The sequence below is a fragment of the Mustelus asterias genome, chromosome 23 (genome assembly GCF_964213995.1).
Source record: "Mustelus asterias chromosome 23, sMusAst1.hap1.1, whole genome shotgun sequence".
Classification (NCBI taxonomy): Eukaryota; Metazoa; Chordata; class Chondrichthyes; order Carcharhiniformes; family Triakidae; genus Mustelus; species Mustelus asterias.
In genome coordinates, this window is record NC_135823.1 from 73,412,532 (window position 1) to 73,438,376 (window position 25,845).

At 44.1% G+C, this 25,845-nt stretch overlaps 1 protein-coding gene across 2 annotated transcripts in view; it reads left to right on the plus strand.

The window, feature by feature from the left end:
• Nucleotides 1-25,845, plus strand: part of vps35l (VPS35 endosomal protein sorting factor like) — a 153,927-nt gene that overhangs the window by 112,013 nt on the left and 16,069 nt on the right. For both annotated transcript variants that reach the window (XM_078240937.1, XM_078240938.1), the window contains 3 exons: nt 11,183-11,322; nt 14,473-14,638; nt 18,668-18,786. In XM_078240937.1, coding sequence (XP_078097063.1) covers nt 11,183-11,322; nt 14,473-14,638; nt 18,668-18,786 — 425 coding nt within the window. The remainder of the gene's footprint in view (nt 1-11,182; nt 11,323-14,472; nt 14,639-18,667; nt 18,787-25,845) is intronic.

Genomic DNA, 25,845 nt, shown 5'->3' on the forward strand with positions numbered 1-25,845 from the left:
CCAGGGTCCCGGGTTCGATTCTCGGCTCGGGTCATTGTCTGTGTGGAGTTTGCACATTCTCCTCATGTCTGCGTGGGTTTCCTCCGGGTGCTCCGGTTTCCTCCCACAGTCCAAAGATGTGCGGGTTAGGTTGATTGGCCAGGTTTAAAAAAAAAATTGTCCCTGAGATGCGTAGTTAGAGGGATTAGCGGGTAAATATGTGGGGGTAGGGCCTGGGTGGGATTGTGGTCGGTGCAGACTCGATGGGCCAAATGGCCTCCTTCTGCACTGTAGGGTTTCTATGATTTCTATGATTCTATGAGAGGGGTGTGGAGGGATATGGTCCAAGTGCAGGTCAGTGGGACTAGGCAAAAAATGGTTCGGCACAGACAAGAAGGGCCAAAAGGCCTGTTTCTGAGCTGTAATTTTCTATGGTTCTATGGTTTCTAACTCAATATCCCGGTTGAGGCTGTCCTCATGTGGGCGGAACTTGGCTATCAGTTTCTGCTCAGCGACTCTGCGCCATCGTGTGTCGTGAAGGCCGCCTTGGAAGACGCTTACCCGAATATCAGAGGCCGAATGTCCGTGAACGCTGAAGTGCTCCCCAACAGGATGAGAACAGTCTTGCCTGGTGATTGTCGAGCGATGTTCATCCATCCGTTGTCGCAGCGTCTGCATGGTTTTCCCCAATGTACCATGCCTCGGGACATCCTTTCCTGCAGCGAATCAGGTAGACAACGTTGACCGAGTTGCAAGAGTATGTACCGTGTTCTTGGTGGATGGTGTTCTCACGTGAGATGATGGCATCTGTGTCGATGATCCGGCACGTCTTGCAGAGGTTGCTGTGGCAGGGTTGTGTGGTGTCGTGGTCACTGTTCTCCTGAAGGCTGGGTAGTTTGCTGCGGACAATGGTCTGTTTGAGGTTGTGCGGTTGTTTGAAGGCAAGAAGTGGGGGTGTGGGGATGGCCTTGGCGAGATGTTCGTCTTCATCAATGACATGTTGAAGGCTCCGGAGGAGATGCTGCAGCTTCTCCGCTCCGGGGAAGTACTGGACGACGAAGGGTACTCTGTCCACCGTGTCCCGTGTTTGTTTTCTGAGGAGGTCGGTGCGGTTTTTCGCTGTGGCGCGTCGGAACTGTCAATCGATGAGTCGAGCGCCATATCCTGTTCTTATGAGGGCATCTTTCAGCGTCTGGAGGTGTCTGTTGCGATCCTCCTCATCCGAGCAGATCCTGTGTATACGGAGGGCTTGTCCGTAGGGGATGGCTTCTTTTACGTGTTATGGGTGGAAGCTGGAGAAGTGGAGCATCGTGAGGTTATCCGTGGGCTTGCGGTACAGTGAGGTGCTGAGGTGACCGTCCTTAATGGAGATACGTGTGTCCAAGAATGCAACCGATTCTGGAGAGTAGTCCATGGTGAGTCTGATGGTGGGGTGGAACCTGATGTCATCATATAGTTGTTTCAGTGATTGTTCACAATGAGTCCAAAGGAAGAAAATGTCATCGATGTATCTAGCGTATAGCATCGGTTGAAGGTCCTGTGCGGTGAAGAAGTCTTGTTCAAACCTGTGCATGAAGATGTTGGCATATTGAGGTGCGAATTTGGTCCCCATGGCTGTTCCGTGTGTCTGGATGAAGAACTGGTTGTTGAAGGTGCAGACATTGTGGTCCAGGATGAAGCGGATGAGTTATAAAATTGCATCTGGAAACTGGCAGTTGTCGGTGCTGAGCACTGAGGCCATTGCAGCAATGCCATCATCGTGGCTTTTGCTACCAAATAAACCTGTTGGACTTTAACCTGGTGTTGTTAAACTTCTTACTTGGTTATAGAAGACAGAGTGGCGGTGGAAGGGTGTTTCTCAGAATGGAGATCTGTAACTAGTGATGTTCCACAGGGATCAGTGCTGGGACCTCTGTTGTTTGTAGTATATATAAATGATCTGAAGGAAGATGTGGGTGGTCTGATTAGTAAGTTTGCGGATGACATGAAGATTGGCGGTGTTGCTGATAGTGCCAGAGATTGTCAGAGGATACAACAAGATATAGATAGATTAGAAACTTGGGCACAGAAATGGCAGATAATGGCATCCGTGTCGATGATCCGGCACGTCTTGCAAAGGTTGCTGTGGCAGGGTTGTGTGGTATCATGGTCACAGTTCTCCTGAAAGCTGTGTAGTTTGCTGCACAGCCCAATAGTTGTTTAAAATGTTCCTCCCAGCGTTAACGGATGAAATTGTTCCCCTTCGAGAAACCCCATCCTGTGAATCCAGGAGGATTTGGCCTTGATCTATACATAAGAACTAGGAACTAGGAGCAGGAGTAGGCCAATTGGCCCCCGAGCCTGCTCCGCCATTCAATAAGATCAGGACTGATATAACCCCGCTCACCATAATCCTTAATTCCTTTACTGTTCAAAAATGTATCTATCCTTGCCTTAAAAACATTCAATGAGGTAGCCTCAACTGCTTCACTGAGCAGGGAATTCCACAGATTCACAACCCTTTGTGTGAAGAAGTTCCTCCTCAACTCAGTACTAAATCTGCTTCCCCTTATTTTGAGGCTATACCCCCTAGTTCTAGTTTCACCCGCCAGTGAAAACAACTTCCCTGCTTCTATCTTATCTATTCCCTTCATAATCTTATATGTTTCTATAAGATCTCCCCATATTATTCTGAATTCCAATGAGTATAGCCCCAGTCTACTCAGCCTGTCCTCATAAGCCAACCCCCTCAACTCCGGAATCAACCTAGTGAATCTCCTCTGCACCCCCTCCAGTGCCAGTCTATCCTTTCTCAAGTAAGGAGACCAAAACTGTACACAGTACTCAGGTGTGGCCTCACCAGCATCTTTTACAGCTGCAACATAATCTTGCTGTTTTTAAACTCCATCCCTCTAGCAATGAAGGACAAAATTCCATTTGCTGCCTTAATTATTTGCTGCACCTATACATGTTCCTTATGGTTTAAAAAAATCTTTGCATGTCGTGCTGATCACATTGTTGGGTCAGTCGGACTTTCTCTTACCAAATGTTTTTGACCCCCTGATTTGTCTTTAGGGATCAGCCTGGTGTTGGTGGAATGCTGCCGCCTTGACTTGTGATCTTGAGTCGTTCTGCCAGGCGATGAGGGCTGCTCATTGTTGTTCCAGGTGGTCAAGTATATTTGATCACTATTTGCATCGACCCAGTCCTGGTGAGAGCGAGGCATGAACATAAATGGTCTGGGCACAACTGACTTTATTTGATCCCATTGTTGTGGAATTGAGTTGGATGTGGGGAGATTTTCCAGATTGCTTGACAGCTGCACCCGGATTTCCTCTTTGATTGGACTCTTTTGGTGCTGAGACGTAATCTATTTACTCTTGAATTTTTGAGCCTTGCAACATTTTGGTGTTAGTTGAGCTGCAGATGAAGAGTCATGAGTCTTTCATTTATACAGGTGGGATGTTCTGGCAATACATCCAAGATCTTATTCCGGATGGCAAAACCATCTCTGTGGACATGAGGGACACTGTCAGCCTTTCCTTTCTGGTTGACAGTGTATCCTCCTCGTTTTTTCCATGCTAAATTGCCCCTTAGTATCCCAAGATGAGTATGTTAGATAGACTAGCCATGGGAAATGTGAGAGGTTACGAGGATAGGGCAGGGAGAGGGCCTGGATAAGATACTCTGTCAGAGAGTCGGTGCAGATTCGATGGACCGAATGGCCTCTTCTGCACTGTAGGGATTCTATGATTCTCCAGCTGTCTCCCCTCATGAAGACAATCTCACTGAGGATGGTGATGTCAATTTGCAGCCTTAATAGCTTGTCTGACACGATTGCAGTTCTTTTCCACTGGTCACTTATGATTATCCATGAGTGTTCTAACCTTCAAGCTGCAAGATTTAGCTTCAACAGTGTTACTGTTTGATTCAGTCTTATCCGTTCCAGTCAGAAGGTGTAGAGTTAAGCAGAACTATCTTTCTGTGAAGCACTTGTATTCCCTCCTGGAGAGGTTTATGGGATTAATCTTTGTAATCACTATATTCCCCTTCTGTATTTGGTTGTTGTCGTCATCTTGTGTATCTGTTGTATTTACCGTATGACTGACTTGATTTCCGTATTCTCATTTCAGAGACTTGAGCAGGCTAGATTAATTTGTATTTTACAAAAAGTGCACTGCTTTCCATTTTCAACCAGCTTTTCTACAATTTTAAAATAGAGCAACTTGTCCATATTGCATAGCTCATGCATACTCTGTATTCTCATACCTCCTCATCACAATCCTAAATGATTCTCTCTTATCCTGAGACTGTGAGCCTGTCTTTTAGATTCTCCAACCAGGGGAAACAGCCTCATCTATTTACCCTATCGAGCCTTTCAGAATCTTCTTTGGCCCAATGTGGTTATCTCTTATTCTGCTAAACATCAGAGAATATAGACCCAACTGATTCAGCCTCTTATAGGACACCCCTCTCATCCGAGGGACCGATCTAGTGGATCTCCGCTCTCTCACACAGTGAAGGTTTTGCTTTCACCAAAACCTTGCATTATTATATCAAGACTTATCTATTCTTGAACTTCACTCCCCTTGTGATTGAGACCAGTATACTATTTGCTACTTTAAATGCTTACTGTACCTGCATGCTAACATGTGACCCTTATACGAGTGCACCCATGTCCCTCTGAACATCAGCATTTACAAGTTTCACACCTCTTGAAAATTTAAAAAGTCTGCTTTTCCATTCTTGCAACCAAAGTGAATAACCCCATGAGGAAGGATGACATTATACTCCTTCTGTTACCTTGTGTCCAGTCACTTAACCTGTTTGTGTCCTCCGCACAGCTTCCATTCTCACCTTAAGGACACCTGGATGTCTTTGGCTGGTATAGACAAGATGGGCCGAATGGCCTCCTCCTGTGCTGTAACTTTTCTATGGTTCTAAAAGGAATAGGTTTAAACTTTGCATCTTTTCTTCAATTACCCAAGAGAGAGCTTGTAGTTTCCTGAAGCATTCTCCATGGCAACACCTCAGCCATTCAGAGTTCACTTGCTAACCAATATTCAAATCCAATCTACTGGTTCCCCTTTACCCACTGGTTACACCCTCAAAAAACTTTGATGCTTTTGTCCAACACCAATATCCTTTGTTAAAGCCATGTTGAATTTGCCTGATTAAACTTTGATTTTCCAAGTGCATTTTCTTGACGAATGATGCCAGACTAATTGCCTGGTAGTTCCCCATTTTCTCTCTCCCTCCTTTCCTGAACAGTGGTGTTATTATTTTCCTTTGTTAGTTGCCTTCATGCCGTGTCAGATATGAAACCAGCAATAAACATCAGTGTTTGAGACACATTTCTGAGAATCTACGCAACCAAATGGTGAATTAAGTATTGTTGTACTTGCTCTTTGAATATTCACCAGAGCTTCATTATAAACGATGTTGACTCTGATTACTGTATTCTTTTTTGTCTGTGCACCTGGAGTTGCTTGTTGCTGTTGTAATTTTAGGGAGGCTCAACTTTTCATTTCAGAAAGCTTGCACGCTGATTATAGTGTAATTAAACACTTGACAACCTGGATACATTAGACCATAAAGCTGTGATAATTCAGAAAAATGGCATAATGTTTAATTTATGAAGTACATTTGTATGAATCAGGTTAATTTTTATTTTACAAAAAGTGGACAGCTCTCAATTTTTGACCAGGTTTTCTTTGCAATCTTGAAATAGAATAATCTCGCCATATTGTATTGCTGGTGAATGCTCTTGTTTGTTGCTAGGCATCTAATCTTTGCAGATAATAAGCAGTTGCAGTTACATTTGATTTTGCTTAATATTGCAATCTGGTGTAATGACTCACTTTCCTGTTGTGCCTTCAAGCCTGTACTTGCAGTTGTTTCTGTTCGTGTCTTCTATATAATCAAACTGCTTCCATCTCACAATCCAGCAGACCTAAAGCATTCTAGCTTTAACCACATGCTCTGTTTCTTTAGAAATAAAATCCTCCTATTGCCTTTGATTCTTTTGCTATTTGTCCTGTGTCCTCTGTGTCTGCCACTGGAGACAGCTTCGCTCTATCTACTCTGTCCAGCCCCCTCATGATTTTGAATACCTTTATTAAATCTCTCAACCTTCTCTAATTGTTCCACTATAGGCATAGTAGCACTATTATCCATAAAAAGGATTCCCTTTTTATGTTAGCTGCTGGTATCTTCTCATACTCTCTCTTTGTTTCACGTATCACATCACATTTTTCTTGCCCTCTGTATTCTATATTCAGCCTGTTTAGTGGGAATTGGATTGAAAGAATAGGAGTTGGGTCTCATGTTCAGGAGGGCAAGAGATGGCGGTCATTCAGCCAATCTTTAAAATTCATAACCAACGCAGCAGCTCCTGAACAGCCCCTCCTGCCAGATCTGGGTGCCTACCATCTGTTTGCAAGCATATTGCTCCTTACCTTGGGGTTTAAACAAAAAGGTGGGAAATAGAAATTGCAATAAACCATATAAGTAACTTCAGATCCGTATAGAGATATCAGGAGATATACGGAAGAGAGCAGTGGAATAATGAATGAGAAAAATTCCAATCCAAATGATGCCACGTTAAGAAAATTGTCCTCTAGTTTGTCTCCAACTTTTCCAAAATGCAGCAACACAAAGAATCAGTGTAAAAATTCAGAGATTTGGGAAAGTGGCAATTCTATGAGATAATATAATTGACTTTTCTTCAAGGTACTTTGTGTTTTCGCCATAAAGTCAAAGATAAATATCTTTGGTAAATACAGGATCATTGGGATGTGCAGCATGGAAAGTCTCGGTCGTTCTACGTTGCAGTTCAATTGTGAAGTCAATTGGAATAAAATGGCTGCTTTTTATCGTTTTGATTATAAATTTGATTGCAGTCTGTTGCTGCTGTTTTGTGGTTCAGAACTGAACTGAGTCCTTTTAAGAGGTGCTGGAAAGTGACTGAGGTTGACCCTTTACCTTGGATCTCTTTCTTTTCGTTTCTATTAAATTGGCTGAGTTTTGGAACGAACCATATGGGAGATTAACAAACTCAACTTGCAACCTACTACATAGAGTCATAGAGGTTTACATGCTGTGCACACGAGCTGCAAACCTGCATGCTTTAAGCCAACCCTGTCTGGTATGATTGTACAGTTAAAGTCTTAGACAAGCACAAAGGGCATGTTCTCACTGGCTCACTGTGCTGGTCAGTCAGCGTGGCAAGCTGGAAAGATAGCGTGCCAGGGCAAAACACAATTTGTACTGGGCACCAATCAATTTGCTATCCTCCTGGTCCTTGGGGTGCAAAGAGAAAAACAGAAGTTAAAATACGTACCTGGTCCTGCGTAGCTGCTTCCCCCTCCTAGATGCTTCCCCCTCCCAGATGCTTTCCCCTCGCCGGTGAGAATCACTACTGCTCTGCATTAGCAGAGGCCCAGTGCCATGGGCACTCTGGAGAATCAGAGGCCATTGAAGGCCCTGGGTGGTTGGAAGCATGGCTGGGCAGTGCCCAGTTTGGCCCCATGTGTGTGTTGGGGCAGTGCCAAGGGGGTGGGGCCTGAGTGGGGGTGAGGCTCTGATGGGGAGTGGGTATGCACAATGTCGGTGGGCACATGCAGGGGGCGTTCTGCAAGTGTGGTGGTCAGCGGGGGAGGGAGCTCTGCATGGGGATGGGCCCCGGAGGGGGTCATGACGGGGAGGGGAGGCATGTCAGGGATCTGCCAGGGGACTCTTCGGGAAGGTGACGATGCCCCAATTCTGGCCGGGGGGGGGGCTGATTAGGATGGGGTCTCCTGTTTCCCCTGGAGAGTGGGGCGCCTTGCGCGATGGAGCGTGAGTGCTCTGCAGCTGGCTTCCCCGGTGTACTTAGCCCAACCCCCATCCACACGCTAACCGTGCGGCCCCCACCCCAACCTAACCCGAACTGTGCCCCCCATCGCACCCAAACTGTGGCCCCCCCACCACAGCCTAACTGTGGGGGGCCCCCCCACCACACCCTGACTGTGGGGGGCCCCCCCACCACACCCTGACTGTGGGGCCCCCCCACCACCCCCCCGGAGCAAACCTCCCAGCTGTCAGAAAAACGAAGAGAACTGGAAGATGGCAGTGTCAAGAAGACCGGCGTGGGTCACCCCCGTTTTCACACGTTAAGACACTTAGAATTTGTTTAATTAAATTCCACCCAATATATTACGTAGATAAGCTGCAGAGCTGGGCTGAGAGGTGGCAAATGGAGTTTAATGCGGACAAGTGTGAGGTGATTCATTTTGGAAGGAGTAACAGGAATACAGAGTACTGGGCTAATGGTAAGATACTTGGTAGTGTGGATGAATAGAGGGATCTGGGTGTCCATGTGCATAGATCCCTGAAAGTTGGCACCCAGGTTGATAGGGTTGTTAAGAAGGCGTACGGTGTGTTAGCTTTTATTGGTAGAGGGATTGAGTTTCGGAGCCAGGAGGTCATGCTGCAACTGTACAAAACTCTGGTGCGGCCGCATTTGGAGTATTGCGTACAGTTCTGGTCGCCGTATTATAGGAAAGATGTGGAAGTGTTGGAAAGGGTGCAGAGGAGATTTACCAGGATGTTGCCTGGTATGGTGGGAAAATCGTATGAGGAAAGGCTGAGGGGCTTGAGGTTGTTTTCGTTAGAGAGAAGAAGGTTAAGAGGTGACTTAATAGAGGCATATAAGATGATCAGAGGCTTAGTTAGGGTGGATAGTGAGAGCCTTTTTCCTCGGATGGTGTTGGCTAGCACGAGGGGACATAGCTTTAAATTGAGGGGTGATAGATATAGGACAGGTGTCAGAGGTAGGTTCTTTACTCAGAGGGCGTGGAATGCCCTGCCTGCAGCAGTAGTGGAGTCGTCAACATTAAGAGCATTCAAATGGTTATTGGATAAACATATGGATGATATTGGAATAGTGTAGGTTAGATGGGCTTTAGATTGGTACCACTGGTCGGCGCAACATCGAGGGCCGAAGGGCCTGTACTGCACTGTAATGTTCTATGTTCTATATTTAGGTTTATTATTGTTATAAAGCTTAATCTCATCACATCTGCCCCCTCGGTTCACTGGACCTTTCAGCTGACTATCTCATCACCTATTTCCTCTTTCTTTACCACTTAGTTAGGAAGCAGCTTTTAGTTCTTCAAATCATGTGGCATGCTGAAGGGTAAATCACACTCAACAATTTCAGATGATAATCGCTGCGTCCATTTTGTTAGATTTCTGGTTCTGTTGTTACCATTTATAGCTCTCTAGGACCAGTTTGTGGTTCTTTATTTGTCCCATTACCACTCCGTTTACCTCGCGCCTTCATCCTTTTTATCATTTAATCTCTCCTGTCTTCCAGCCTTTCAGAAACCCTTTCTTCTTCTTCCTCCCTCCCCCTCATGTTGCTTAAACTGTGTTCCTGTCTCTAACTTCTTCCAGTTCTGATTAAATGCCATCAATGTGAAGCATTAACTCTGTTCCTCTAACCATAAATGTTGGCTGACCTGCCTGCAGTGTTTATTGCAGTTTGCTGTGGCTGACACTATAACAGAGAAGATGTTTTTATTGTCAACTTGCTGAGATCCATTCTGTAATTGCATTATCTCAATCAGGAATGTACATTTTGAAGTAAAATATTTTAAACATGTTCCATATATTCAAACTCATCACATTGTTAAATTTTTCACTGAATAAGCCACTAGTGGAAAAAATACAAAGGGAAGCAGAAAATTACACAAATGTTACAAGCTCCTGGGATGATGGAGTTCCAGCTGCATTTTTTTTTGTCATTGCTGTAGTATGCTCCCCAATAAAATCAGTAAACAGTTGGTTCCTGAGATCTTTTAATACGAGTGTACTGTGCTGTTGCTATGGTGATTTCACATTAATGGTTCTTCATGTCAAAAGATGGACAGCTGTAAAAATAAAACAGACCGGCACACACACACAAGATGTAGAAATGAGCATATTGGGTGAACATTAATATTTTCAACACTGACTGACTTATTTTGATTTTTTTTCAATCTCTTGTCTCAACAATTAATTAACATTTTATGTATCTTGAGTAGAAAATATTTGTGTGCAAACATGCTTTTAACTCAGCAGCAGAATTGGATTGGCTTGTGTCTGACAAACCATCCATCATCTCCTACTCTGGACTAATGGTTTTTAAGTGAAATAAAACAACATTATTTTAATCTTTTTCTGCATTGCCATCATTGGTTTAACCCAAAAGGGAATTTTAGTTGGCACAGCGTTTGTGTAGACCAGCTGAAATGAATGAATTAGAATTGAGTAATTTACATGTGAAGTTGTTTGAGAATTTTTTCAATATTCATCCTCGGTGAATGCAGTTTGTCCTCTCTTCCAAAATGAAGGCAAGGGTGAAGAAATTGCATCCAGTACAAAGCCTATCAAAATTAAGTTAATAATCAGAATCATTCTGATTTTTACACAAATGTTTGCCTTTCCATTCTGGATTTCCCTAGTTCCATCCTGATCTTCTGTAGAGTAGAGAGGTAATTCTAAGCACTTGTGCGGACTTCAGTGTGCGCAGGCACTTTGGACTGACATAGGTCTGCTTCGGAGCCACCAGAACACAGGAAAATTCGTCATTGTGATTTCCTTTTCCACAGTGGCTAGGGAAGTGGTGAAAACAGCAGAAAAGGCACAGATATTTTAGCACACAGAGGCACCTGCTGCTCCTTTTTGTCCCACTCAGGGAAGTTTTCTTCACTTCCTGGCATGGTGGCACTCACTTGAGAAGTGACTCCACTCGCTGCAGGCTGGTGGAGTCGGTATCACTCACTAAACCAACAGTATTCAAACTGCAGATTGATGGGAATGGAATGGATAATGGAGCTACTCCATTCTAACTGCCCACCTCCATTCTTTCCCTGCTCTTCGGAGAGAATTGCAAGCTGACCTATGTTTTTAGTCAAGTCAAAAATGGTTGTGTAAACTCGCTGCAATAATAATGATCAGTTTTCTCTCGTTTTTTGTGTGGATTATTGGCACGTTATTCGTGACAAATGGTCACTTATCTAGAGTGAGAACATAATTAAAAAGATTAACTAACCTAACTATATAATTGCAGGATTGATTAGTGGGTGGGGGCAGTGTTGGAGAAAGGTGCAAGAAAAGTTTAAAGGGAGAAAGTGACTTGTTTTAGGGTGAAACTGTTGAATTATGAATTATAATAATTGCACTTGTTTTCTTTAACCAGCTGATGCCTTCTTTAAAGCTGCAATCAGCCTTGTCGCAGACGTACCAAAGATGTTAAACATAGACGGGAAGATGAGAACTTCAGAAGGGTTTCTTCTCGAGTTCCTTAATAACTTCTTTTCCACATTGTTGGTCGTGCCTGTAAGTATCCTCAGGTGTTTCGCTGCTTTCAAATGTGAAGCAGAATATTTTGGGCAGAGAAGGTGTTTGTTGGGGTTCTCGGAGCTGTCATGAAATGGTCGGATGCTGTGTTTTATCCTCGGTGTTCCTGACCAAGGCTAAACTACCGAAGGAAGATACTCAGCTGCTGAGTGCTTCCAGATTAAGAGGGCATCAGAAGGTTAATGGGTCTGTCAGCTGGATCTCCAATAAAACTGGCTCAGTTTGTAGTTGAACAGGCCTGGGGCCAGTTGTCTGCTTGCGCTTTAAGTGGAAAGCATTAAAGGCCAATAAATAATTGGATCATTGTGATTCAGACCACATTTTAAGGCCATATTCTAATCTTACTTTTAAATCAGACTTTGATTCAACACGATTAGAAGTCTGATGCCAACAGCAACTTTTTTTTAGCATACTAAAAACATCCCACAATATCTCAGGAATGTCATCCACAACATTTGACACTGAGCCACATTAGATAGTGGGACAGATGACCAAAAGCTTGGTCAAAGAGGCAGGCTTTAAGGAACATGTTGAATGAGCAGAGAGAGGTGCAGAGGTTTAGGAAAGGAATTCCAAAGTGAACATTTAGTTTCTTACATGAAATATCAATTATTTGTTTCAAGAAGGCACTATTTTGTATAATTAAACTTTGTATTTTTCATGTTATTTGGTGAATCATGCTAGCTGCTGTGGAGTGGGCTGGTTTTAATAGTGTTTTTGTTTTTGTGTTTCATTTCACAGGGAGCTTTGACATGAGTGTATGTTGCAGTTTAGCTTTGTTATCTGTTAATGTTGATGTTGCTGCTTCAGTGTTTCATCTAAGTGAAATATTAGCTTGTTAATGTTGCCCTGTGTTTAGATAGTGTTGTGAAGTAGCAGCAACTGAAAATGGTAACGCCAGGAAAGTGGGTGGACAGTGTTGGTGAATATCAATGGCAGAGGAATGTCAAATTCACCGGGATTGTTGACGACTCGCAGCTTTTGGCTGCTAGTGTCTTGTAGCACGGTAGACAGATGAACTGGCCAGGATCGCAGCGCACATCGGAGGTCAAACAGTGGGGAAAGTGCAGGAAGGGTGGGCAATAGGGCCTGGAGTAAAAGTAAAGTAATCTTGCAGCAGTTAAAAGGGTTGCAAAGATACCTATATATGTGCAAGATGAACAGAACGAGACTGAGCTTATAGAATGAGTTCTACTTTGTCCCATTCCTCTTGTTGTGTGTCAGTGACTATGTGTTCAGGAAGTGTGAACACCTGGTACATTACCACACATATTCTCAGCAATGTTTGAGTGATTAGCTTCTGTGGAGCGAGTTCCTATTTTAAACTCTCATTTTGTCCACAGAGGAGGTGATTTTTGTGCCCATGTTTGCTGTGAGCACAAACGGGAAAGAATCCTAAAAGCAGGTTCTCACCGGTGAGATATTGTTTTCCGAATTCCCCCACCCCATGTCAGCAAGGTTTACAAAAGGTCTTGTAAAACCTGAGGCAGTTGACGTGATCTTACCGGGGGCACAAAGGTAGATATATCTCCCAGGGAGAGAGGGACCTGCCCTGGCACTGTTCAGGCACCCTGGCACGGTTGTGGAAGGGGGCAGTGCCAAAGAGGTCTCTTCTGAAGAGCTGCGGTGAGGTGGTTCTTGTGAGTGGGAGTGTTGTCCCCATGCTGGGGAGGAGAGGTGGGTATTTTTTAAAGCACATCAGGGTGCCCTCTGTGAAGCCGGCGCCGGCGGGCTCTGTCAGGGCGCCGGCGGTGTGGGGACGCTTGCAGCAGGTTTTCTGTGTTTCAGTCTCTGGGCGGCACGGTGGCACAGTGGTTAGCACTGCTGCTTCAGAGCTCCAGGGACCTGGGTTCGAATCCCGGCTCGGGTCGCTGTCTGTGTGGAGTTTGCACATTCTCCCCGTGTCTGCGTGGGTTTCCTCCCGGGTGCTCCGGTTTCCTCCCACAGTCCAAAGATGTGCGGGCTAGGTTGATTGGCCATTCTAAATTGCCTCTTAGTGTCCCGGGATGCATAGGTTAGAGGGGTTAGTGGGTAAATATGTAGGGATATGTGGATAGGGCCTGGGTGGGATTGTGGTTGGTGCAGACACGATGGGCCGAATGGCCTCTTTCTGCACTGTAGGATTCTATAAAAGAAAATCTGCTTAGTTGTAGTTGCATTTTTCATAGTGGCATGTCTTGATATTCAAACCAGAAAGGTTAGATAATAGATGGGATAGAATTTAAGTCAGTTGTGTGGGTGCCTGCTATGGATTAGCCACTCTATCCTCTAATATGCAATTTCTTTGTGTAATTCCCAAAAGATGCTAATTACTCTTGAGAAAAGCTTGACAGTTATTGATATTTTACAACCTGACCCCTGCCAGTGTCAGATCCTTTGTTCTCTTTGGCAAATGGTGATTTGCTTGCCTAATTAATAAATATAACTCCTCAAATCCCTGTTCTCAGATGGCCTCAACACCTTGTCAGACTACAAGCTGCTGCTTTCTCTCTGCTTTGTCTAATGCTGTGTAGCTGTGTCAAAATCTGGGAAACAGTAAAGGAATTAGACAACTTTCATTATTGTGAGGCTTCCCTGCAGCCGTATCATTGCATGTGGAAGGAAGGATAGAGTGGATTGAGTGGGTATGAAGTTGACAAAAGTGGAATAAATATTTGGTGGGTTTGGATATAATGAGGCGGCAAGATGAGAAACAAGTGATACAGCACAAGGAGGAGGGCAATCGTGGAAATGGGAGCTGGAAAGCCATGAGGATTCCAGGTATGGAGAGCCCCCAGAAAGGGAGAGCCCAGTTTGCGTCCCGACATGAAATTGGCTGTATACGCTGGGCTCAGTAAATCAGTGTTTTCTTTACTAAATTGTTACCCATTTAATTGGAGGAGTTCGTGGAATTTTCTGTACTGGGCAAAGTAAAATATTTTTAAAAGGGTGATATTGAATTGGAAAAGTTAGCGATTGCAAGTTTGGTTTGAACAGTTTCTTTGTTGATGCCTTGGATGGGAGCAGCAGCAGGAATCGGTCTGTTAGAATATGGATAGGAGTGTCCATAGAAATAAGCTGATTATCTGCTGTTTTGTAATTTGCTGTAACCAATTTGCACATTAACCTGTAGTCCATGTTTTTGGATAGGACCATCCAGAGCAAGGTGTCCTGTACTTGGTGAGAGGTCTTCTGAATGTGATCCAGGACTACATTTGGGAAGATCACACGGATACAAAAGTGCGCATTTACATAAATGTTTTGCATTTGCTGGCTGCATCAAGTCAAGAAACTTACCTCTACCACGTAGATAAAGGTATAGTATGTGTTTTGCACGTTGTTTTAGATATGGTTTCATTTGCAGGAAAATAAACATTTCATCATTGTGCATATTCCACAGTGCGGAAGCGAAGCAAAGCTCGGTATTGTGAACCCTGGAAAATGTGATGCATATCATTCAAAAAATGAAGGCAATGCTACCCCCAGGAAATCTTATTCTTCTGCATTTCAACTCGCTGCCTGAAATGCAAGATACATTTTGTAATTTAAAATATGTCATATTGGTGTCAATTGTAAATTGTCTGTGACTATTCCTAGTTATTTACTTGGACAAAGTAGGCAGTTTAAGTTTATTAGTGTCACAAGTAGGCTTACATTAACACTGCAATGAAGTTACTGTGAAAATCCCCTAGTCGCCACACTCCGGCGCCTGTTCGGATACACGGAGGGAGAATTTAGCATGGCCAATGCACTTAACCAGCACGTCTTTCGGACTGTGGGAGGAAACCGGAGCACCCGGAGGAAACCCACACAGATACATGGAGAACGTGCAGACTCCACACAGACGGTGACCCAAGCCGGGAATCGAACCCGGGTCCCTGGCACTGTGAGGCAGCAGTGCTAACCACTGTGCCACCATGCCACGCGGGTCTCTGGTGCTGTGAGGCAGCAGTGCTAACCCACTGTGTCATCGTGCTGCTCCATGTTTGTTTTGAATGAAACCTTTGAGGGTAGTTAAGCTTCCGATGACAGAAGCAACATACCTTTGACATCTTGATTGTGCAAAGCATTTTTAAATGCTGTTCTTCAACAATATGTTGAAGACTTTGTTACTATCCTCAGAAACAGCATATTAATTGATTAATCTCTTCTTTCGCAATGATGTTAATATTTGAGAAATTGTCTCCTAAAAAGATTCAACATAGAGCAACGTTATTGGATGATTCTTGAGACTGAACTTTTCAGAAGCAGGACCTCACACCAAAACCACAATTACTCACTAAATATCTTAAGAATAATTGCGCTTTCAAGAAGCAATCTAATATGTGGAGATTGCAAGAGACATCCTGATTTTTTCCCTAGTGCATTGTGACACAGGAAATGCCCTGTCCACAGTGTGAAATATATTCCATACTTACACTTGTTGATTCTTGCAGCTGTAACTGTGTTTCATTTTTAATTCAGTAACAGAACAGGCAAATCTAAATATATTTACAAGTGAAGACACAAAATAATTGACATCATTCAGAAGCTCAGTTGGAAGTCCCAGATAGCAAGCAAAATGGTAGGAGTTTGAGGAGGAGAAAGGAACTTTAGATCTTGTAATAATCCCAAGCAGGTAAAGAAGTGAATAACGCTTCACCTGTGACCAGAGCTACCCACTGGGTTTAAACTTCATACAGAGGCCGTTTGTGCTACATCCAAGCATGCCCGCCCTGAAACAGAATAGTTGCTGTGCCTGTGCGTGCACAGAATAAACTCTGTGCACAGTATGGAATGATCTATTTTAGACAGGATATTTCCTGTGCTACATTGTAAATGAATTACATTGAAGGAATTTTCATTGTTAACAGACTTTTATTACATTCAAAGTTGCTGTGAAAGTCCCCACTACACTAACTTGTAGCTCCATTTTTCCAATTATATTTGGAGACCATTGTATTATTCTTTTCTTAGAGTAGTTTCTCTTTGGGAAAATAGCAGAAATAGAAACTCCTGCTGTTCTGGCCAGTTAGCCAGGCTTGTGTTAAGTTTTCCTTGTATCCATCTATGTGTGTTTTTTGGTTGTTACACTAGATCCAAGCTCTTCACCTCCATTTCTACCTTTATCTCCATCCCTGTTTCCTTTTCTCTTTACCCCTTCAGAGTATTACAGAATTATTATAGTGCAGAAGGAGGCCATTCAGCCCATCGTGTCTGCACCACTCTCCAAATGAGCATTACAATTTAGTGCTGTTTCCCTGCACATTGCTTCTATTCAAGTAATCATCTAATGCCTGCTTGAATACCTCGATTGAACCTGGAGAAGGTAGTCAAGAAGGCATACGGCATGCTTCCGGGCAGTGCGTTTCAGACCCCAACCACTTGCTGTGTGAAACAACTTTTTCTCACATCGCATTTGTTCCCTTTGCAAATCACTTTAAATCTGAGCCCCCTCGTTCTTGATCCATTTCCGAACAGAGACAGATTCTCCCGATCCACTCTGTCCAGCCTCCTCATGATTTTGAACATCTTTTTCGAACTTCTTCGCCGCCGCCTTCTCTCCGAGAACAGTCTCAACCTCTCCAATCTATCCTCATAACTGAAGTTTCTCATTGCTCTCTCTTCAGTGTGTTCACATCCTTCCTATAGTGTGACACACAGAACTGTACGCAATATTCCAGCTGAGTAACTAGTGTCTTTTATAAATTCAGCATAACCTCCTTGCTCTTGTACTCTTAATAAAGCCCAGAATACTATATGCTTTATTAACTGCTCTCTCCACCTGTCCTGCCAGCTTTAATGATCTATACACCCAGCTTCCTCAGCTCCTGCACCCCTTTAAGAATTTTACCCCTTATTTTATATTGGCTCTCCAGTTTCCTCCTACCCAACTGCATCACCTCACACTTCTAAGTGCGGCCTAACTAAGGTTCTATAAAGCTGCAACATGACTTGTCTATTTTTAAACTCAATGCCCCGGCCGATGAAGGCAAGCATGCCGTATGCCTTCTTGACTACCTTCTCCACCTGCATTGCCACTTTCAGTGACCTGTGTACCTGTACACCCAGCTCCCTCTGCCTATCAATGCTCTTAAGGGTTCTGCCATTTACTGTATATTTCCTATCTTTATTAGACCTTCCAAAATGCATTACCTCACATTTGTCCAGATTTGTTACATCTTTATTGAACTCTTCAGCACACCTTGACCTAGCAGAGTAATGGATGTCCAAGAGGTCATGACCCAGCGGCCAGTTCACTGTACAGAAGGTCTTTGAATATTTAGCTGTTTTCCATCCGATGAATGTGACTGAGGCAGTGCGGGTGTTGTTGGCTTAGCAGTGAGTGTTAAATTCAGTATCGAGTGACTGATTGTGGAGCCTAGAAATGTGAAGCTATTAACAATCTGCAGTGTCACATTGTCAGTACTGACGGATGGTGATATGGCAACATCCTGGTCAATGATATTTGTCATCCTGATGCTGGTGTCCAAAACAAGCTGCTTACGGCTGTGTAAGTTTGCCCATTAGCTGCCGAAAGCGTTCCTCAGTATGCTATGCAGCATTATCAAGTAGCAGCTTTCTGATAAGGCCCCTTTGTGTTGGCCTTCAGGTGAGCAAGGCTGAACAGCTTCACAGTGTTGTGATTAAAACAATGAATTGGATACATTTCAAGGTTCTATGGCCATTTTTTCACAGAATAGAATCTACTTTAAAATGTATATTGTGTTGAAGCTTGCTATTGAAGTGATTGGTCCATCAAGACAGCCCCAAGCTGCTCAATACTCAGCTATAAATCAGCCTGAAGGTTGTAAAAGGCAGTCTGTCCTTTTGGAGAAAGTAGATGCTGCATCGCTAGTCAAGCAGCAAAAAGCTTCAAAACTTAGTGGACCAAAGAGAGTGATTCTGCCCTGCGCTATCGGACAAGTGCAGAAATTATTTTCATGTTCACTTAGAATACCCACGCAAGTGGGTTTGCACATTTATTGTATATTTTTATATCAATACATCCAAGCAACTCTGATCACATTTATCGCTCGTAGGTTTCTCTACTCTCCAGTAGAGAATCTTGATTTGAATTAAACTTTATCTCATCGAGCCTCTTCAGGATTCAAATGGCAGACTGAAAGGTACAAGTATCTGCTCCAGATGGCAAGGGGATGTTATTGTTACATCCCCAGGGTATGCTATCCTCGGACTCTGTGAATAAATTAGGGACTCTGATCATTTAATGGAGCAGCTAACAACACTGAGGCTCAGAGCTTCCAATATCTCGTCTCTCTGACCACAGCAAGAACTAAACATTGTTGCTGCAATGTGATTTGAATTGTATTGTAAAGCTTCTCTGAAACCTTTTGTCTTGCAGTTGATTCCAACGATAACCTCTACGGAAATGACCCCAAATTCTTGGCTGAAATTAATAAGCTTTCTGAAACTCTGATTGGACAAATCTTGGACCATCTCAAGACACTTGGAAAAGATGAGGTATTGGATTTACCATCTGAAGCTAACAATATGGTTTTAAAGCAATTTATTTAAAGCGCATCAGGAGAGTTAGCCTTGGTCATGCATCACTGTGCGGGCTAGATATTTTATACACCGTGTGTAATATGTTGGACAGTGCGCAATGCTTCTTTATTTTTCTAGTTACTGACCCAGTACTGCCCTCGTATTCGTAATCTTTGACAGGTGTTGAAATTGGCTGCAAGTGTGAGCTAGGAGCTACTGCAGAGACCAGTTTTATCATCGGGCTTATTGTTTAGAATACGTAATTTTTAAAATGATGAATAATTTGAGACAACAGCTTTTAATTCCTGCTCGCCCAGTCTTCACTCCAGAGAGGTGAGGGTGGGATAGAGTCGGGTCAACTTATCCATCAAGGGACAGTTTCCTCATCAGTCTCCATCTTCTGGGTAACATCCACCTCCTTGGTAAAGACAGATGCAAAGTATTTGTTTAAAATCTCTGCCATGCCCCTGCCTCCATGTGTAAATCCCCTTTTAGATCCCGAAGGCGGTGGGGGTCACTTAATATTTTTAAGGTGGAGGTAGATAGATTCTTGTTAGGTGAGGCAATCGAAGGTTATTGGGAGGAGAAGGGAATATGGAATTTAAAACTCAAATAGATCAGCCATAATCTTATCAAATGGCTTGAGGGGCCGAATAGTCTACTTCTGCTCCTATGGGTTTGCTTCGTACGTCTGCTCAGTGGGTTTCTTCCAGGTGCTCCGGTTTCCTCCTGCAGTCCAAAGATGTGCGGGTTAGGTGGATTGGCCATGCTAAATTGCCCCTTAGTGTCAGGGGAGCTAACTAGGGTAAATACATGGGGATATGGGGTTAGGGCCTGGGTGGGATTGTGGTTGGTGCAGACTGATGGGCCGAATGGCCTCCTTCTGCACTGTAGGATTCTATTTTGAATGTTCTTATGCAGCCGACTTGGAAGTTTAATTATCTTGGTAGTTGATTTGCTGTCCAGATGTAGATCCTTGTTCTAGATGATTCTACTGGTAACCCATGAAGTAATTAAGGTATCGGGAATATTTCAAGATCAACGCTGTCCTACATCCTTGGAGAGGGTTACAATTGCCTCCATTGAGATTTGAGGATTCCATCATCTACCATATCCAACATGCTGAGATTTTCATAATTTTGTGCCTTGCAAAATACTTCCATTTTTTAAAACAATTTCCTGATGCCTGCTTTGAAACCTTGAATGTGGCTATAGCTTAAACTGGAGAATAAGATCCACAATTGGAAATAAAAATGTAGAGTAATCTATGAATTTATGATGGAGAATGTTCTACAGGCAAATGACCCCGTGTTTGAAACCTCGGGGGAGAAAAATAAAACACTTGGACTGATATTGCTGGTTCTATGTTCCATCTCATTGTAATGAGTATAGAGTTGAAGCAATGTGAATTGGATCACAGACCCTGTCCCTGTCACAGTCCATTTCCTGTTTGCAGTAATTTCCCTTGTGATTCAGAGCACCTGAAATGCAGAAAGTTGTTTAATTGAGATGGGAACCAGTGTCATAGGATGCCACTTCTGCAGGTACAACTTTCCTACATTTTCTTTCAGCGCAGACACCCACTATTGTGATGTCCTGCGGCATTTTTGTGAAGCATTTGCAGAGACAAGATGCTGAGGAGGCTGAAGAAAGACCCCAGCCGGACCCCATACCAACCGCAGGAGCAATTTGTAAAACTGTCATCACACAAACATTTTCTTCCTGAGCCTTTCACAATGCTATCCCCCTCCCCCACACTCATAGCATCTCAAACTCAACAATCCTGTCAGGATTAAAGGCAAAGTAAATAGGAATAAGGAACCTTGGTTCTCGAGGGAGATTGTAACACTGATTAAGAGGAAGAGAGAGTTGTATGAAATGTACAGGCAGCAAGGAACACATCAGATGCTCGAGAAGTATAAAAAGTGCAAGCAGCTACTTAAGAGGGAAATCAGGAGGGCTAAAAGAAGACATGAGGTTGCTTTGGCAGACAGAGTGAAGGAAAATCCAAAGAGCTTCTATAGGTATGTTAGGAGCAAAAGGATAGTGAGGGATAAAATTGGTCCTCTTGAAGACCAGAGTGGTAGACTGTGTATGGAACCAAAAGAGATGGGGGAGATACTGAATGGTTTTTTTGCATCTGTATTTACTGAGGAAACGGGCATGGAGTCTACGGAAATAGGGCAAACTGATAGGGAGGTCATGGAACCTTTACAGATTAAAGGGGAGGAGGTGCTCGCTGTCTTGAGGCAAATCAGAGTGGATAAATCCCCAGGACCGGACGGTATTCCCACGGACCTTGAGGGAAGCCAGTGTTGAACTTGCAGGGGCCCTGGCAGACATATTTAAAATGTCAGTATTCACGGGGGAGGTGCCGAATGATTGGAGGGTGGCTCATGTTGTTCCGTTGTTTAAAAAAGGTTCCAAAAGAAATCTGGGAAATTATAGGCCAGTAAGTTTGGCGTCGGTGGTGGGCAAGTTATTGGAAGGTGTGATAAGGGATAGGATCTACAAATATTTGGATAGACAGGGACTTATTAGGGAGAGTCAACATGGCTTTGTGCGTGGTAGGTCATGTTTGACCAATCTATTAGAGTTTTTTGAGGAGGTTACCAGGAAAGTGGATGAAGGGAAGGCGGTGGATGTTGTCTACCTGGATTTCAGCATGGCCTTTGACAAGGTCCCTCATGGGAGGTTAGTTAGGAAGGTTCAGTCGCTGGGTATACATGGGGAGGTAGTAAATTGGATTAGACACTGGCTCAATGGAAGAAGCCAGAGAGTGGTTGTGGAGGATTGCTTTTCTGAGTGGAGGCCTGTGACTAGTGGTGTGCTGTGACTAGTGGTGTGCTCGAAAGCTTGTGTGGCTTTTGCTACCAAATAAACCTGTTGGACTTTAACCTGGTGTTGTTAAACTTCTTACTAGTGGTGTGCCGCAGGGATCGGTGTTGCGTCCATTGTTGTTTGTCATCTATATCAATGATCTGGATGATAATGTGGTAAATTGAATCAGCAAGTTTGCTGATGATACAAAGATTGGAGGTGTAGTGGACAATGAGGAAGGTTTTCAAAGCTTGCCAAGGGATTTGGACCAACTAGAAAAATGGGCTGAAAAATGGCAAATGGAATTTAACGTCAAGTACGACTTTCCCCTCATGGATTCATGAGGGGAAAGTCGTGCTTGACGAACATGTTGGATTTTTATGAAGATGTGACTAGGGCGGTTGATGGAGGAGAACCGGTGGATGCGGTGTTTTTGGATTTCCAAAAGGCGTTTGATAAGGTGCCTCATAAAAGGCTGCTGAAGAAGATTAGGGCGCATGGAGTTGGGGGTAGTGTGTTAAAGTGGATTGGGGACTGGCTATCCGACAGGAAGCAAAGAGTCGGAATAAATGGGTGTTTTTCCGGTTGGAGGAAGGTAACTAGTGGTGTGCCGCAGGGATCGGTACTCGGGCCGCAACTATTTACCATTTATATAGATGATTTGGAGGAGGGGACGGAGTGTAGGGTAACGAAGTTTGCAGACGACACAAAGATAAGTGGAAAAGTGAATCGTGTGGAGGACGGAGAAGATCTGCAGAGAGATTTGGACAGGCTGAGTGAGTGGGCGAGGATATGGCAAATGGAGTATAACGTTGATAAATGCGAGGTTATACACTTTGGAGGAAATAATAACAAATGGGATTACTATCTCAATGGAAACAAATTAAAACATGCTACCGTGCAAAGGAACCTGGGGGTCCTTGTGCATGAGACGCAAAAGTCCAGTCTGCAGGTACAACAGGTGATCAAGAAGGCAAATGGGATGTTGGCCTATATCGCGAGGGGGATAGAATATAAAAGCAGGGATGTCTTGATGCACCTGTACAGGGCATTGGTGAGGCCGCAGCTGGAATACTGTGTGCAGTATTGGTCCCCTTATATGAGGAAGGATATATTGGCATTGGAGGGAGTGCAGAGAAGGTTCACCAGGTTGATACCGGAGATGAGGGGTTTGGATTATGAGGAGAGGCTGAGGAGATTGGGTTTGTACTCGTTGGAGTTTAGAAGGATGAGGGGGGATCTTATGGAGACTTATAAGATAATGCGGGGGCTGGATAGGGTGGAGGCGGAGAGATTCTTTCCACTTAGTAAGGAAGTTAAAACTAGAGGACACAGCCTCAAAATAAAGGGGGGTCGGTTTAAGACAGAGTTGAGGAGGAACTTCTTCTCCCAGATGGTGGTGAATCTCTGGAATTCTCTGCCCACTGAGGTGGTGGAGGCTACCTCGCTGAATATGTTTAAAGCGCGGATGGATGGATTCCTGATCGGTAAGGGAATTAAGGGTTATGGGGATCAGGCGGGTAAGTGGTACTGATCCACGTCAGATCAGCCATGATCTTATTGAATGGCGGGGCAGGCTCGAGGGGCTAGATGGCCTACTCCTGCTCCTATTTCTTATGTTCTTATGTTCTTAACGCAGACAAGTGTGAGATATTGCACTTTGGAAGGACAAACCAAAGTAGAACGTACAGGGTAAATGGTAGGACTCTGAAGAGTGCAGTTGAACAGAGGGATCTGGGAATACAGGTGCAGAATTTCCTAAAAGTGACGTCACAGGTGGATAGGATCGTAAAGAGTGCCTTTGGTACATTGGCCTTTATAAATCGGAGTATCGAGTATAAAAGTTGGAGTGTTATGGTAAGGTTATATAAGGCATTGGTGAGGCCAAATTTGGAGTATTGTGTACAGTTTTGGTCACCTAGTTACAGGAAGGATGTAAATAAGGTTGAAAGAGTGAAGAGAAGGATCACAAGGATGTTGCCGGGACTTGAGAAGCTGAGTTACAGGGAGAGATTGAATAGGTTGGAACTTTATTCCCTGGAGTGTAGAAGAATGAGGGGAGAATTGATGGAGGTGTATAAGATTTTGATGGGTATAGATAGAGTGAATGCAAGCAGGCTTTTTCCGCTGAGGCTAGGGGAGAAAAAAACCAGAGGGCATGGGTTAAGGGTGAAAGGAGAAAAGTTTAAAGGGAATATTAGGGGGGGCTTCTTCACGCAGAGAGTGGTGGGAGTGTGGAATGAGCTGCCGGATAAAGTGGTAAATGCGGGGTCACTTTTAACATTTAAGAAAAACTTGGACGGGTTCATGGATGAGAGGGGTGTGGAGGGATATGGTCCAAGTGCAGGTCAGTGGGACTAGGCAAAAAATGGTTCGGCACAGACAAGAAGGGCCAAAAGGCCTGTTTCTGAGCTGTAATTTTCTATGGTTCTTAATCAATATGGTGGGTCTGGGATGCTGCTTCCCCTCAGAATCATCATGTCTGTTGAGCAGGGACAATCACATGATGCCCTGACCAGCGCACACCCCTCAACAATCTGTTTTTGATTAACCTTATTTCTTGGCACTACAATCCTTCCACTTCCTAATATTTGATTTTGCAGAGCTTAGCTAGCTATCTTCATGCTTCAGAAACATTCAGATGGTTGATACTTGCATAACAGAGACATGGGATAGAGGAGATTTCTCCATCTGTGTCAGCCGGGCTCCCTGAGGAGTCTAATGTTGATTCTGCCTGGCTATACCTGTATACTGGATTTTGAGTCAAGTATAGAATTCCCAACATCACTTATGGCTTTCCCCTTTGTAGTTCTGTCCTGCTGTAAGTCTCCATGTTGCTGTGCCTTGTGATCTATGTAGGAGCAGTCCCTACTGTCCTAATATTTCCAAGCTTTCTACCTGTAATTTTCTTCTTAAATTCATTTACGGGATTTGGGCATCGTTGGCTAGGCCAACATAAGGTCAGATATTGAAGCAGTCCACGTCCAAATGCAACAAGACCTGGACAATATCCAGGCTTGGGCTGACAAGTGACAAGTAACATTCATAAGAACATAAGAAATAGGAGCAGGAGTAGGCCATCTGGCCCTTCGAGCCTGCCCCGCCATTTAACAAGATCATGGCTGATCTGAAGCGAATCAGTTCCACTTACCCGCCTGCTCCCCATATCCCCTAATTCCCTTATCGATCAGAAAACTATCTACCCGTGATTTAAACATATTCAACGAGGAAGCCTCCACCACTTCAATGGGCAAAGAATTCCAGAGATTCACTACCCTCTGAGAGAAGAAGTTCCCCCTCAACTCTGTTCTGAACCGGCCCCCCCTTATTTTGAGGCTGTGCCCTCTTGTTCGGGTTTCCCTTCTAAGTGGAAAGAATCTCTCCACCTCTACCCTATCCAGCCCCTTCATTATCTTATATGTCTCTATAAGATCACCCCTCATCCTTCTAAACTCCAACAAGTACAGACCCAATCTGTTCGATCTCTCCTCATAAGCTACACCCCTCATCTCCGGTATCAACCTGGTGAACCTTCTCTGCACTCCCTCCAAGGCCAATATATCCTTTCGCAAATAAGGGGACCAAAACTGCACACAGTACTCCAGTTGCGGCCTCACCAGTGCCTTGTACAGTTGCAGCAAGACCTCCCTGCTTTTATATTCTATCCCCCTCGCGATAAAGGCCAACATTCCATTCGCCTTCTTGATCACCTGCTGCACCTGCAGACTGAGTTTTTGCGATTCGTGCACAAGGACCCCCAGGTCCCTCTGCACAATCGCACGTTGTAATTTTTCTCCATTTAAATAATATTCCAATTTACTGTTATTTCTTCCAAAGTGGATAACCTCACATTTGCTAACGTTATATTCCATCTGTCAGATCCTCGTCCACTCGCTCAGCCTATCCAAATCTCTCTGCAGACTTTCCGCGTCCTCCACGCAATTCGCTTTCCCACTCACCTTCGTGTCATCAGCAAACTTGACTACCCTAGATTCAGTCCCCTCCTCCAGATCATCTATGTAAATGGTAAACAATTGAGGCCCCAGCACCGATCCCTGCGGCACGCCACTGGTCACCAACTGCCAACCAGAAAAGCACCCATTTATCCCAACTCTCTGCTTCCTGTTAGATAGCCAATCCCCAATCCACGCCAACACCTTACCCCTAACTCCGTGTGCCCCAATCCTCTGCAGCAACCTTTTGTGAGGCACCTTA